Genomic DNA, 16,196 nt, shown 5'->3' with positions numbered 1-16,196 from the left:
CATGCTAGACAAACTTGTCAAGTCAAAACTATCTCAAGTAAAATGTCTCTTACTTAAAAGGATTGAAAATTATAGTATTACATTAGCATTTGCTGTTATTTGAAGAATAGCAACTTGCAAACAAACTAAATCGGTGAAACAGAATTTCCAATTACAAAGAAGATTGGTAATTATTAAGGTTAGATGGCAAAACAAGTAATCTAATAGTATCTATATGAATCCTAGGAAATGATGCCATATTCTATGCAGCCATTTTTCAGTGTGGGTTTTGGCCTTGTAAAATTTGATTAAGAGATCTGTATGTGGAATTCACAGGTTTCCATGCTTTTGCACAATATTTAAACTAAATTTATTTAGTTTAAATTTATTTAAACTAAAGTTTTCAAAGTTTGTGTCTATAATCTAAGAAAGAAAATGAAATATTTCTAATTGAACCAGAAAAAATACTACCTTAGCTGTATGATTCTATAATAATTGAGATCTCAAGAAGGCAAAGGGAGGAGAAGGAAGCTACTCTGGATTGGTTATGGTCAAGTCCTGTGGATAAAATAGCTTGTAGTGATAAGAGTACAAATCTGAAGTACGCCTGTGGAATACTCTCCAGTTTAAACTGTAAGAAAGCTATTTCATGCTCTTAAACTCCTCTGTGAGGTGAACCAAAGCACTCTAGATGGGCATAACCATGAGATCAGTTTCCCAAGTGCACTCCTGACCTTAACTGATAACAGCATCCATGGCTGGATTAGCAGAATCACTGCCAGCAGGTTGAGGGAGGTGATCTTTCCCTTCTACTCAGCATTGGTGTGACACAGGGAGGTGATCTTTCCCTTCTACTCAGCATTGGTGTGACACAGGGAGGTGATCTTTCCCTTCTACTCAGCATTGGTGTGACACATGGAGTAGCGGCTCCAGTTCTGGGCACCCACTATGAGAGACAGGGGAAGGGCCGCAAAGCTGATGAAGGGCTAGGAACATCTGTCATATCAGGAGAGGCAGAGAACTGGGACTGTTTAGTCTTGAAAAGGCTCAGAGCGTCTTATCAATGTAAATAAATACCTGATGTGGGGAGGGTGGCAGGGGGGAGCAAAATCAAAGCCAGACCCTTCTCAGTGTTGCCCAGTGACTGGGCAAGAGGTGATGGGCACAAAATTAAATACAGGAAATTGTATTTAAACGTAAGAAAAATCTACTGTGAGGATAATCACACACCGGAACAGGTTGGAGCAGCTATGGAGTCTCCATCCTTGGGGATATTAAAAAACTGCCTGGACACAGTCCTGACCAACCTGCACTAGCGATTGTGCTTCAAGCAGGGGATGGGATCAGGTGATGTACCAAGTTCCCTTCAAGTTCAACAATTCTGTGCTTCTGCAAATTAGAATGCTGATATTGATGCATCCCTTCTTTAGAAACAACAGCAAACCTGAGGCAGGAAAAGGACAGTTCTGAATTCTACTTCCAGAAGTTGAATAAAGATCCACCAAAAAAAAAAGTGAATTCTATGGTGGAAAAATGCATATTAGTGTATTAACAGTGTACAATTGAACTTTAGGAGTTTTATACATACCTCAGAAATTATATTTATACAAATATACATATCTCAGAAATCAAGTTTCAATCTCTGAAGTACACTTGTTCTATTTTATGTTCTCATTCCTCCCTCTGTAGATTGTTTTTACATATTACCTATGTAATCAAAGCAAGTGCCAAAAATACTACACAAAAGTTAACATAATTTTTAATTTTGCTTCTACCCACAGTTTGCTTTGAGGCCTGTGGGGTTTATATATTTACCACTGTTATTCCAATCACCCCTCACTGTTTTTCTGTCTCCGCAGGCAAACCAGTTTTCCTACTTAGAAATCTTTGACACAAATCAGAGCAAACAAGCTAAGATTGAAGACAGAAAAAAACAGAAAGCACGGGGGGAAGAAAAGGAAATTGAGAAACATTTTTAGTTTATACTTATACCACAATCTAAACAGGTCTTACAGTACACTATGAAATGGATGTCTACTTCTTAAATATTTAACCATTTCAATTAACTTATCCTGAGTAAAGAACAGATTAAATCTATTCTTCAGCATGTAATCTCTAATAATAGGCTTTAAATCATTTGTAGTACTAGTAGCGCATGGAACTTCTTTCTGCCACCAGCAATATGAGAATATGGAAAACATGTATCTAGAAATGAATACAAAACTAGTAAAAAAAAAAATTTAAACTGGAAAGCTCAGGAATCTGATCTTATTAGATAAGAAATAAGAACATTATTTTATGCATTTCAATTCTACAACGTCTCAGTTAAACGAAGTCAATAAATATGTGCAGAATCTCTGCAGTGAAATACAGCAAACATCAGTTACTGTTATTTCCATCAATACTTCTGAATTGCATACAACTTCTAAATTACTCATTCAAAAATGTAACAAGGTACGATAAAAAGTTCAATAAATTGAAAGCTCAATAAAAATATTTGTTATTAGTCCTCTGCTTTGAGGAAGGATCAATACAAAATTAACAGTATTGCAGTTGTAAAACTACACAGTAATGTTTTCCCCCGCCAGTTCTGAGTCAGGCCATGAACATTATGTTTCATCTCTTTTTTAAACTAATAAATTAAAAAAATAAAAAAAGTCTTACAATTGGTATGCAGTGAGAAGCATATGCATCTTATTTCATAGATGTCTGACTAAACTTGAAAGTAAAAAGCCAGTCACATTTAACAGATGGGTTTTTCCAAAAGCTGAATGACTTCTGATTCAAGAGGATGTCAGCTAGTTGTGGGGAAAAAAAAATTGTCTTTTGCTTTTCTTTCCTGCTTAATCCCACAAAACCAGAAGTGTCAACACAACAGTAAGATTCTTCAGAAGGATTTCTCTGGTCATTTTCTTTGTCAAGAATTTGAGAATTGTAGATTTTCCACACTTTTTTTAAACAGATCAAGTCTACTGTTCTCATGTGAACATTTTCTGATGTTTAGCAGAATATGAAGCAAAAACCATCACAGCACTGCTTTTCAGAAGTTACTAGAATCAGAATTTTTCACGTTGCATTCACTGAATATCCAAACACTGTTCTATGTTAGGATGTTATGTATCACTGAACATGAATGCCTTTCTGGCAACTCTGGCATTCTTGCAATACTTCTGAAGTAGAACATCAATGGCCACTAAGTACAGAATAAACTAATCATCTTTGAAAAGAGTTTAACAACACTACTGAAAGGCTGAAGCAGCAGCTATTAAGGAAAATCTTGCTTTAAACACTAAACCAGAAGTTTCTGGAAGACAGAATGACCTCTCAAATCCTGCAATTTTTTGAAAAAATAACTTCTGAGTCAAACTGCCTATGACACAGTTAGAGATACAATTTCTTTAGTTATTACACAGGCCAGACATTTTTTTTATCAAAGCCTGCCTCCTTGTGTTTGCAGAATAACATCTCAAAATAGTCAAACAGTTAGACTCATGTAAGCTTTTAAACATAAGAAAGTTATTTTATTGACCATGAATCACTTATTTTCATTTTGCTAGGCCATCAACGTAGCAACCTTTATTGGTATTCCCTTGTATCTATTGAATGACCTGACCTTCACTGAACCTGAAATGCTTATATACTTAATGACAATGACCAACTAAATAACATGAAAAGTGAAAAAAAAGAATCATATGGGGACGTAAGCATTTTAAAAGAAGGTGGTAGATTACCACAGTGCTGAACACTTACATTAACCATAAAGTACCTAATCTCTTTAAAAGGAGAATTATTTTGTGAGATCATGTCTTGTACAACTTAAAAAAAATAAACTTTGTTTCTTTAGTTCTCTACAGTCTGTATTCTAAGTAGAACAAATTTTACAACCAAGTAAATTTACAGTACTTACTGTTAGGAAGCAAATATATATTTTATTGCTTCAATCAATTATGTCCATCTACTAACAGCACGTAGTGCAAACAACATATAAAGCTACTGAACGTATGCTGCTTTGAATTTGAAACCTAAAAATGGAGTTCAGCATAAAGCCTTTGTAAGGAATACACAGAGCTACCTGAAATAAAACCATTTTTTAATTTTTCCAGTATTTCTAGCAAGCACCACAACTAAAAGCATCTGTGATGTGTTATGGTGCACAAGAGCACCACTGTTGTTCTTCAACATTTTATTTTTCATCTGGAAAATTATGTGGCAGTTGAAAAATACAAATCATCCCTGCTGTAGCTATCCATATTGTGTAAAACAGAGATTAATGTTCATCAAATTACAGTTTCTTTAAATCAACATATGCCAGCAATATCAAAAAAGCAGGAGTCCTATCTTTGCCCCAGGCCACTGTGTCTCGTTCCTTGTCTTTGTCTGTGTGGGGGCACAGCTATTTAAGCGGTAATGAATTCACCTGGTTGAAGATTAGCTTACTGTTGGTTTTCATCATACAATTAGATCAATGCTTGCATCTGAAGCACATTAAGGTTGGAAATTAGAGGACAGACAAGGACTATGGTATCTTCTATAGGTGGCAGTGCTGGTTTATGCTAGTTTAATGCTTCAAATGAACTACACCCAAAAAAACGTAAGAGGAAAAAGATTTAAAATGGTGTACGCAAATAAAATGTGTAACTGCCATTCAAATTCCCAGCTTTGAGAGCACACCTCTAGCACAAATGGATGCTGAGGAGAGACAAAAATATTAATATGACCATTAAGTAGCTCCTCCTAAGAATTGTGTTGCTAAGCTATAGAAAGTAGTGTTCACTTAGTTAGTGAACACTTACCAGAGTTCACTTGCTGCAAATTAGTTTGTGTCACAGCTCTTATTATTAGAAATATACAGGTGAAATTGAACTAAAATGCACATAAATCAAAACTTAGCAAACATATATCCACACTGAAACTACTGTGCCATGGAAACATTAATATTACAGCCAAGGCTTTTTTATTTTTTTTTTAGGAACGGACCACTTCTGGCAATATTCCATAGCTATAAACACTTTCCTCTTTTCTGTGCAAACAGCCTTGTGATGGAACATGCAGCACTGTCCTATCACATGACTTTTCATCGCAGGGTCCCCCTCAGCTGGCTTCTGTGCCACACCACCCCTGCTGGTCCCAGGACATGGAGGCTGGTGGAGGAGCCCCAGCAGAGAACAAACACCACATGTTCCTGCACACACCAAGCTTTCCTCACACTACTTCTTCCACACATTAGAGCAAATGTATAGAGCTCCTCTGAAAAGTTTCAAAGGCTCAGCGAGGAGATATTCACTTTTTTTCAGCAAAATATCTAATGAGAAACGCTGTTTTAACTCCACATAAAATCTCTTGCTTCCAAAACATTGTCTGAAAAGTATTCTTCTTTGTGCATTTAAAAGAACAAAGGATCCAAGCAAGACCTGCCTCGAAAAAGAGGGGTGTCTGCTTTTTACTTTATGTAATAATGCACTGAGAAAGATCTCTAGAACATAGTCTTCACTAAATTCAGTAAAGAACGATGTGCTGAAGTACTCAAACTAAAAAAAAAAAAAAGATGCAAATTTTCAGGCTCCTTACGACAGACCATGCACAGGACTTTACAAAAAATGACAATTATTCAACACAGTTGTTTTTTTTCCTGTACACTAAGACTAACATTAAGTTTCAGAATGGAAAAGCCATTAAGAAAAACAGAGATCAGCCACAAAAACATTTCTGTTTTAAAATTAAAATAGACTTGTATTTTGTTGCCTACACTAAATGCTAGTATTGTGTAGCCAGACAGGGTGTTACATCTGATTAAAAAAACCCCAAAGAAATAAAGAAAAACAAGAACCCCCAGTGCAACCTGACCTAGCTGGTGCTCCTGTCACACAAAGTATGATCTGTCCCGTGTTTTTCCTGTAAAAAAAGAGTACTATTGAGAACATCCAGTGTTCTAGTGTGTGTCTGTCTCGCTTCTCTGGTGGCACTTTGCTACATCAGGACAGTATTCCTGCCTAACGCATCAAAATTAAAATTACCCTTCTGATACTGAGCTGACAGGTTTTTTTCAGAGTTTTCTGAAGCCTGAATTCCATGAGTCCATCCTTCTAAAGTTAAGATTGCCTTACAAATTAAACTACCACTTCTACCTCTACTTTTTATTTAACTCTTTTTGAAGACAATCTATTGCCAAGTAAGCCCGCGAAATGATCTCCTTACATCTCAATAAAGAGAAAATAACAAACATTTCTGGTGATCCGCTAGTCTGATGATTTTTCTGAGTGTTGTGATTAACTGTGACAGGAATTTAAGACTACTAAAAACACACCTGCATTTCTTAATTTGCTGGGAAAAGCATTTTACAAAGGCTTACAAAACCACGCTGACAACCATTAGCTTATAAGCCATAAATTAGCTTGAAAAATCTACATACTGACTTTGAGGAGTTACTGTAAGATTCTGCTGTGTTCACTTCCTTGAACAACAAAAAAAAAAACCCCACCTGCTCTCCCTCTCAAGAGAACTCACTGAAGAAGTGACAAAGCCTCAGAGAAAATAAAATAAGCACTATTAAAAGAATTAAAGACTCTCAAACCCAAACTGCTTACTGAGACACTGGACAGAAAGGAGGTCTTTTCAGGAGAATTCTGATCTTAAGATTATCCTAAGAGAGACAGAGAACTTGTGCCTACAACTATGTACTTAGGCTGCTGGCATAGCCACAACGACTGCTAAGAGGCTTAACTCTGTAAAAATAGAGCAGAGTACATGAAAGGAGAGTTGGGGCTCGCGGCTGAAGCGGCAGACGGTGAACGCCCCGGCCCGGGAGGTGGGGCTTCCCCCCCCGACCCTCTTCTCCGTACATCCTACGGGCTCTCCGCGGAACCCAGCGAGCCGGAGGGGCGGACGGAATGGGACCGGGGGGGGAGGGGGGGGGTGAGGGTGGCGCAGGACTGCACCCAGACGCGAGGAGCGGCGTCAGGCCCGGACGCTGCGGGTCGGGCCCAGTTCAGCTCGGGGCGGCGGGGCGGGGCTGCGGCCGCCTCACTCACAGTAGTACGCCACCACCGGCTCGCGCTTGTCCAGCTCCTGCGCGGTTCGCAGATGGTGCTGGATGCTCTTGAACTGCGGCGGCAGCGGGGGAAGCGCCGTGGCCGCCATCACGCGGGCTGCCGACGTGCAGCGGCAACAACGGACGCACAGACGGCCGGCAACGGCTCTCGCCACCGGGGCTGGCACCGGCCGCTTCCGCTTCCGCCACGGGACGACTGGGCGCGTGCGCTGGGCGAGAGGGCTGCCGCCTGTGGCGGTGCGGCCGGCAAGAGCGCCCCCTGTTGCTTGGGAGGTCGCGGGCGGTGGGCCACGGCAGCCGGGCGGTGGCGGGTAGGCGGGCTCGTCTGTCCGCCCGCCCGCCCGTCGGTCTGTCCGCGGGGACCTGCTGCCTCGCCCGCTGCTCCTTCGTGTTGGAAACGCGTCCCACTGTGTTTGAAACGAGTCCCGAGGTCTCCCGCCGCGCGTAGGGGCCTGGAGACCTCGAGGAGGCCGCGGCTTCCCAGCGGGGGAATAGCAGCCTGGCCCGGCTCTCCAGGGCCGAGCATGATGCCCTCCCCAGCCCTTTTCTCTCCTTTTAACGTGTCAGCCGAAAGATCCGTTCAGGCCTTACCCACGGAGGTAGATTTGCAAGTAAGATCCCGTTTCATGTTGAAAAACCTTCCCTTTGGGCTGCCCCATGACCTACCACTGGTCCAGGAGGCCCTCGGCGCTATTCCGCGGCTCTGCTCCTGGGCTTCTGCCCGTTTTCTGGCAGCTGCTCACTGGAGAAGCCTTATGCTACCATGGCATGGCTAACAGCGTCTCGCTGGGCTGGGCTGCGTCCCGGCAGCTGCCGGAAAGGCGCCCAGCCCTGGAAAGCACATCTCGCAGGGTCACCACTTCCCAGATAACTTTTTCTTGGAGGAACCTCCAGGGGTTTCTGTTTTTTTGCTGGGAGAGAATAAGAATAGCAGACGAAATGGGAACTGTTGAAGCAAAATGTTTTCGAATGGATCTCAAAAATTGCAATATAAATTATTTTAGTAGCTGTCTTTTTTCTCATTCTGACAACATAGCTAAATGGTTTTTTAATATCTTTTAAATGGTGTTGTTGCCAAACTTCTTCCTGGTCTCAAAATGACTGTCTGCAAGGGAACATTAATACTCCAGAGCATAAAGAAAGATGTGTGTTTGAGGGATGCGCTGGGTAGAAGAGGTGCCGCATTGTCTCATTGTTATCATGGGAGAGTGCTGAAAAGAGAATGAGGGAGGGAAGTGGTGGCTGAACGGAAGAAAGAAAGCCAAGAAAGGAACACAACAAGAAGTGGTTATAGGACTGGGATGTTGTAGTGGTATACTAGAAGTTGGCTGTCCTAGAGCAACTATATATTCGATGCAAAGGCAGTTGCGTCACTTACTGGGTGTATTTAGCTTGTTTCATTGAAGACGGTGGAGGGAACAATTACTTCTTTGTTAAGTGGGAGCTGAAATGGGCATGGTATCTGGCTAGAGACAAAACTGATTACAAATGCATGAGCTGGGAATTGCTTTGAGTGCTGTCTGCGAAAATGAGGTGGCTGGAGTATGGTGGAAAACAATGAAGAAATCAGAGAAGCGCTTATAATGTGGCCCTGATGTAAGCAACAAAAAGACTTCCTACTGTGTTGTGGGAGACAGGACTTTGTGTTCACTGTGCAAAGAAATAGAATTAAATCAAAGAATCCCCACGTGTATTGTATAATTCCTTTCATAATAGTAAAAAGAAGCCTTCAGGATCATTCCCAAAGATTTTCTAAGCATTTGAGCTAAAATCAGTGCAATACTGAGAAATGCATGCAAGCGTGTTATAAATCTCAGAGGGAGTAAGGGTGGAAGGAAGCTGATAGTAAATGAGGATAAAAGTGGTGGAAGTTTGGGAGACTGGGGGAAGAAAGTTCAGAGATGCTTGAGAATACTGTGAGCGCCAGGAAAACAAATGGCAAATACAGGAAGGAGAAGTGTTGACACCTATGGGGAAATGGTTTCTTTATGTGGACATAATATTTCCATTAGCGTGTTCCAGAAACTAATGATGGAATCAGTCACAGAAAAGCCTTTGCACACAAAAGGCAATAATGCACATTCTGGTTTTAAATGGAAAACTGAAACTGAGGAATTTGATAGTTTTAATTTCACAGGAAATTCAGGGGAAAAAATCTCCATTATACCTCATTTGGAAGAAAAATGTGCCTCATGTTTTAATATATTCCAGATTTTGACCACCAAGGGAAAGGGCATGGTGGTGGGTAATCCAGCTCCTATAGCCTCCCAGGTAGTCCCATGCCAGTCATGGCTCTTCAAGGCTCTTGATGCTGACAGGGAAGTCCCCTGAGGGGCTGAGGGTTCTGGACTTCTCTGACCTTTCCAAAGTGTTTTGGAATCTACAGAACAAGTACAACGAGCAATGGAAATATTAAGTACCAGGGAAAATACTGACAAGGTTGCGATGATGTTATTTTATTATTTTACAAACATCTGATTAAGTGCGATTTGAGTACAGTTGGTCATAACTGTACCTAGCAAATGGAAGTAATTTCTTCTTTCTAGTAGTTCTGTATATTTTGTAATTTATTTATAAATAAAAATATTTTTTAGCTGAGATTACAAGTTTAAATTGCAAAGAATAATTCCAGATGGATACTGATGTGTAGAACAAAGAATTAAACATGTATTGACCAAAGAACACAGCATATTATGCAAACAAGAAGTTAACGGTGATTCTTATTCCATTTGTAATGCTTGCACATATTGCATAACTAGTTTAGTATTGCACAAATTTGATAGTGTTGACTTGACATGCATTTAAAACAACATCTAATTTGTTTCCATAGGGGAAAATTAACACAACATTAATGCTTTAGTATAGTGAATGCATTGAAATTTATAATTTTGTTCTTATAATTTTGTTCTGTTAAAAAAATCACACATCTAGTTGTGATGCACTTTGAATTAGATAGCCCACAATCAATCAAATCCAAGACACCTAAATCATGCAATTCCATTTGTATAATGAGGACTACTTTTGTGGGTTTACAAGGATTGCAAGGCTCTTGTAACCCAGCCTTGTTTGGGACTGCTTAACTAACAGTAGTGCTGAAAGATTTTGTAGTAATTTTTTTCCAGAATTTTACATATATTCCTGAAAGGACCCAAACACTGTCACCAGGATCTCAACTTCTTCTGCTTTTATGCTGAATGTTTCTTCACGTAAGTTAAACTTAATTCAAGAAGCTTCTGTTCTCTTCTGAAGGGAAGAATATCTTCTTCCCTTCAGTGTTACAGGCCTCAAACTGTGCTCAAAGATGTGGACAATTGCTTTTTACGTTGCTGGTTCCTCGGTCACTGTTAAATAGTGATGAGCCTGAATCTCCTGTTTCAACCAAGATTCAGAACAGAAGTTGTTCAGTTTAGTAGCCATATGAAACATTTAAACCACAACACCACAGAAAATTATGAAAAAGCAAGGGGAAGAATTATCCAATTTATTTTTTTCCTAGAAATTGAGGGTATTTGGAAATGGAAAATAGGTAGTTGTTAGGATTGCTATTTGTACATATTTTATACAGGAAACTACCTCCTCCTTTCTTTCCACTTCTGAAATACATCTTTTTTTTCCATTACCTTACTTCAGCACAAGGAGTGAAATCACTTCTAAGTTTAATATGTCTGCTAGTCCTTTTGCACACAAAAACATCTGATACCTATATAAAGTTCAAGACCTAACCTATTCAGATATGCTTATTGCATGGAATAACTCTAGTATGCAGACTTATTTTTAACTGCTGTTCTACCAACTTTAGTCAGAGCAATAGGAGGTTAGATGTGGCACACAGAGCAAAAATTTCTGTGGGCCTAATTCTGCAGTCGCACACAAGAAAAACTTACTGAAGTCAAGGCTTGACTGGACCCAGAAAAAGCTTTTCTCTGAGATTTTCTTTTGATGCTTTTAAGCCTCTCATGCAAAACTAAGTCATAAAGCCCATTTACTCCTTCAAGATGTCGTCGTACAAAAATGGGAGAAGTCTTCTGTATCAGAAGCTAAAACATAAGGAGGGTAAGGCATTCCAGTCAGCACAAAGAATACCATGCTAGTCTTTCACTTTTAAAAGGAGATTCACAGGTAGGAGGTGACACTAGCTGGACTGGCACAGAGTAAGCTGGTGTCGATGGATATATTGTCACCACAGCCTAAGCAGGAGTCTCTGCCCTGGGATCTGAGGTGCAGGTTGCAGCAGTGGCACTGCTTGGGAAAATGTTTGGATGCTTTCTGGTACCCAGAGTTTATCCACTATTTTATCCAGTTTATCCACTATTACTGCTTAGTTCTCAAGCCATAAGAACATGTGAGAAATTGGGAATAGTTTTTCCTGGAAGGTCAATAACCTGATTAGCTACAATTACATGTGTTTGGAAAAGCTGAGACTAGAAATACGTTCATAAATACGTCCTCTTCACATATAGACACTCCTCTGGGGGCAAACTATTATATGTAGCAGGTCATGAAAACGTGTTACTCTCATCTTTTTGCCTCTGGTTTGACATGGGAAAAAACATTATTTACATAATGTGGTAGTTTTTAGATGAGGGTAAGTGTCAGATGACAGGCAGTAATAATGACTGTGGTTCTCTTCTGCAACACTGCATAGAGGACAGGAGATGCTTTTTGTTATAGCTTGAAATCATTGTTATAAAACTGCAGGTGAACAAGTTGGTAAATGACTGGGAGTGATTGACATCACTGAGTTCGTAAGAAACCTAGCCTTTTACATGAGATCTCAAAAATTTTGGCAACAAAAACCACTGTAATCATAGTAAATGTGTACATTGCAATAAGAAAAACGGTCTTTTCAAAGTGCTTTGGCCCTACATACCAAGTAATGTTAAACTTTTTTTCAAGTGCTCCCACATCATACATGTAGATTGCATTCACTTTGAAACCAAAGAGCTGAATTTGAAACCAAAAAGCCATAGACAGCTTCAACGATAATTCTTGAGAAAGCAGAGCAGATATAAAAACCAATGTAGAATGACTTTTGGTGGATATCTTCCTGTTTTGATTCGAAAAGTTCAGTTGTTTTCTGAAACTTGAGGATTGTTGCTATGAAGGGTAGAGAGCACAGTTCCCTATTTAGTCACAGATGAAAGGTTGTTAAACGAAAAATATTAATGAAAAAGCTAAATGATAATTAACCTAGTCAGTTACTACTTTTTAATGGAACAGTTATGTTTAATTTTCGCAGTTTATTTTCTTGACATTGGATTTCTACAATTAAGGGGGAAAAAAAAAAAAAAAATTATTACCTGGGGAGTTATAGGCTTGAACTAGTAACAGAAAATATTAACCTCTCTCTTGTTTGGGTCACAGCTGAAATGCAAGGCCTCATTTCCATGAACAGCAAAGCCCCAAATGCCGAGGAAAAACATATAAACTGAGCCAAAGAAAAGCCAATTACCGTTGGTGGCCTGAGCTACAAATCACAGGATTATTCAACATGAAACCAAAACTGAACAGTGTTATTGTTGGAGGCCTACTTGCTCTCTTTCATTATCCAAAACATTTATTTTATTCTACTTGTTTTAAAAGGAGAGAGTTTGCCTATGAGGCTGCAGTAATTTTCTAACAAAATAGTGGCTTAGAACACTTTATCATTGCTGCTAATTTTAGATAAATATTCATTTGTCTGGCACTTATCAGTTAATTTGTTTCATTGCTTCTGTATTCTGCTGTTGCAGAGTGCACCAGACTGAGCTGGATGCCTTGACCGAAAGTCCATTTCTTTTGCAGTTGTGTTCATTTATTGATTTATTTATTGTCAGGCAATGGCAGTGCCATTATCAAATCTAGTGATACTTATTCTTGCAAATTAAATTTTGACTTCCCTAAAGAGGCATTTCTAGCACTCAGGAAGGGTGCTCTTTCTTTCTTTCAGTGGACCTTGTATCCCTCCCAGAGACATTGCAAGAAGGCATCAGCCTACTCACAAACCCCTCCAGGAAGCTCCGCGTGTGCTTGAAGTCATGTCCCCGGGCCCTGGGGCAGGCAGCAGGCACAGCAGAAGTGAGGCCTGCCAGTGCTGAACGGTAATCACTGGCCAGCACCTCCATCAGTGCTGGCCGCCACCGCCATGCCACTGCCGGGTTCTCCCTTGCCCCTTACCCGCTGCCTTACACTGCCTTGCACCTGCCTAACACCCACTTTGGGGTACCCACTGTACCGACCATCACCCCAGCCTGGTTCTCTGCTGTCTCTCCTGGTCCTGGTCCTGGTCCTGGGAAGCTGGGACTCCACCAACCAGGGCATAGTGGCAGCTTCCTGGGCTGCTGACAGGTTCAATTTACACCATCTAAAGTTTAATAACTTATTTAAATTAAATCACATAAAAAGTAAGGATACGACCGAACTTGAAAGCTGTAAGTCCAAGATTCTGAATTCAAAGAAATAACAGCAATAGAATTAAATCATATTAACCACTCTGATATTGCTACAAATAACTTAATGGCAATGATTGCTATTAATAACTTGCCAGAATACTCCATATGCACAATTGAAAGAAGAGCTATACATGCAAGCTCATGCATGTGCCACATGCTCCTGCTGGTAAACACCTGCAGGGAGGTTGTGCCTCAACACGTTGGTTGGAACCTAGTGGGAGTTTCACGAGAAAGTGGAGAGAGGAAGGATGGAGATGGGAAACCAGAGGAAGGGAAGAGGTGGCTCTGTTCAGTCACTGGTGGATAGTAGCTTATTCAGTGTTCTGAAGAAGGATGCACAGGAAAGTGAAATCCAGCCACCAAATCCGAAGAGGGGCATTTACTCTTTTGCCTCTAAACTTCTGAGAGACTCTCCTTTGTAACTGCAGCATGACTTCAAGCTGGCGTAACAAGAAATATTGCTCCCTCTGTGGTGTATGCTCATAGGCATGGAAATATGGGCAGAAGGAGGGAAGAGGTGGGAATCAGGTTTCATTTTATGTGTTGATTTAGCTGCTGTGGCTCTAAAAGGTACCACAGTGATTGTGTTACTGGCATGGTTAGGATAACTGTTGTTAGACATTGGAACACCCTTTGTAAGGGCAACTTTACATCTAAGGGGATCCTGCATCTGCTGAAGCAGCCAGATTGCAAAGAAGGTGAAAAGCGCTTCAGTAAGTGTCTGTTATTTACTACAGCTCCCTTTTCAGGTAGTTAATTAAATGTATACTTATTTCCTGCAGTACTGCAAAAGGTGCTGTATTAGTAGCCCTGAGGCTGGGTTTCTAAACTTTTTTAAATGCAGTTTCTCCACTGTGTAGAGAAAATGCTGAGGTTTGTATATATTGAATGAACTAAAAGCAATAATATCTCAGTCATATGTGTTCTGCAATAAAATGCTGTAGTTCTCAGGATGTGTGACTAACCTTCACGAAAATGCAATAATTGTGATTACAAAGAATTATTTTCATTCTGGTGAAAATACATATGGAGTTTAAGTATCATCCAAAAGCAATTTTTAATGCTCCCACAATACTATGAAATTACTAAATTAGCTCAGTATGCTGGACAGATGTTTAATAGCAGTAATATTTTAATAATTTAATTCTTCTAAGATGTGAATTGCTATTGAAAACCTACTGTTGAATATACTTCAGAGAATACTTGTGTTTGTATTTCTTGTGATCTCTTTAAGCAGAAATGTTTAAAAAAGCAATATTGTGAAAACTGAATATCTCCTTCTGAATAGAGATAGATATTTCAGTGCTATTTATTATGCTTGGTATAGTATAGATTATTTTCACATTAATTGATGAACATGTACCCACAATAATCAGTAGGTTTGGTCAAGAGGCATTTGATTTTACTACAGATAGAAATAATAATTAAGAACACATTTTAGGTAAAAAGCTGCACTATACAAGTGCTACTTTATATCTTTTTATAGTTAGGTGGGGATAATATAATTACTTAACTGACAGGATTGTCTAATCTAAGACAATCAAATAATTCACTGTACAACCTCAGTAACATTGTGGAAACTTAAATTTCTGTCTTGTGATAAAGATGCTAAAGCAAGGGTTAGCTGGCAATGCTCTGCTTTAGTTCTGGGAATGCATAAGGAGTACAGCTGCATTGAAATAAGGAATGAATTCTGGAGAGGTTGTCAGATAAACCCAGTATGAACCCTATGGGTGTCTGTGCTCAAACCCCGCTGAATGTGATGAATGGGCCCGCAATAAAACTGTCGGTTTCTTTGAAGTGGCTCAATACATGTCATGTGAGCTGAAGCACAGGAAGCCCATTATCTTCGCACTAGGAGGAACTAGTAGCACTGTTTTTCTTTTGTCGTATGTGTTCGATAATGTGCTTTGTGACACCACATTAAGAGGATAACTTGAGATAGGAACAGAGTAAGCTGGCATTGTGCAGTCCTTTTGGATGCAGCCTGCTGAGGCAACTCAGGCTGTTCCTTGGGACTTCTTTGACAGAGAATCATTATTTGTTTTGAATCTGCAGAAGCAGCTGTCTGTTAGTTGTCTGTCATGGACAAATGGGATGGAACTGTTGATATCACACTTGTTTCTAAGTCAGTCCTAAGCCTGGCTTTCAGCTCAAGTTTGCAAGTCAGCAGTGTGGTCATTAACCTTTTAGTGAGTTGAAGTCCTACCGTATAATCAGAGATAAACAAATTTAAACTAAATGCATGCATAAAGATGCAGTTGTGCTTAGAGGGATGAACTGCATGTCTAGCATTAAGCACCCAGTTCATTGCTTTATTAGTTAAATGTAATGGCACCTATTATTCTTGGGCCATGAAAAAATGGCACCGTGAAAATGGCACAAAATGAAATGGCAGAAAAAGTTAACTGGTGTCAGCAAGATAAGTTTTTGTCTGCCAAAAGAGGCCTTGCGGAGAACAGCCTCTTCTGCCAGCTTTTCCGATTTGCCTGGAAGTGCCTGAATTTCCATTTTGGGTTGCAGAATTCCCCATGTTGAAACTTAGGCCCAGTGGAGGCCCCCACACGGGTGCCTGAAATGGTCCAAAGCTGAAAGTCTCACCTTCAGCTAGGATGGGAGGCTTAGGAGGCAGGTGACTTCCTCAGATCCTTCTGACTGCCTTCTGGCTTACGTTTAGCATGAAGAGTGGTGGGCAGGATGCAAAGTTTGGGAGTTGAGAACCTGGGCTTGTTGCACAA

General features: G+C 40.0%; 2 protein-coding genes across 7 annotated transcripts in view; both read right to left on the bottom strand.

The window, feature by feature from the left end:
• VTA1 (vesicle trafficking 1) overlaps positions 1 to 7,219 on the bottom strand; it is a 46,804-nt gene extending 39,585 nt beyond the window's left edge. For 3 of the 6 annotated variants that reach the window (XM_030499180.2, XM_030499183.2, XM_030499182.2), the window contains exon 1: positions 7,008 to 7,219. In XM_030499180.2, coding sequence (XP_030355040.1) covers positions 7,008 to 7,116 — 109 coding nt within the window. In that variant the 5' untranslated portion in view covers positions 7,117 to 7,219. Of the gene's footprint in view, positions 1 to 657; positions 663 to 7,003 lie in introns of those variants that run through there. The other 3 variants (XM_030499181.1, XM_030499184.1, XM_030499188.1) reach the window with 3 other exon arrangements.
• Positions 7,220 to 11,761: 4,542 nt separating this feature from the next.
• Positions 11,762 to 13,327, bottom strand: GJE1 (gap junction protein epsilon 1). Its single transcript, XM_030499920.1, is given in 5 exon segments — positions 11,762 to 11,995; positions 11,997 to 12,074; positions 12,328 to 12,470; positions 12,473 to 12,494; positions 13,184 to 13,327. Coding segments are annotated over 5 exon segments (621 nt in total).
• Positions 13,328 to 16,196: the final 2,869 nt, after the last annotated feature.

This window comes from Strigops habroptila, chromosome 10, assembly GCF_004027225.2.
Source record: "Strigops habroptila isolate Jane chromosome 10, bStrHab1.2.pri, whole genome shotgun sequence".
Lineage (NCBI taxonomy): Eukaryota > Metazoa > Chordata > Aves > Psittaciformes > Psittacidae > Strigops > Strigops habroptila.
This window is presented reverse-complemented; position numbering and strand designations above follow the sequence as displayed.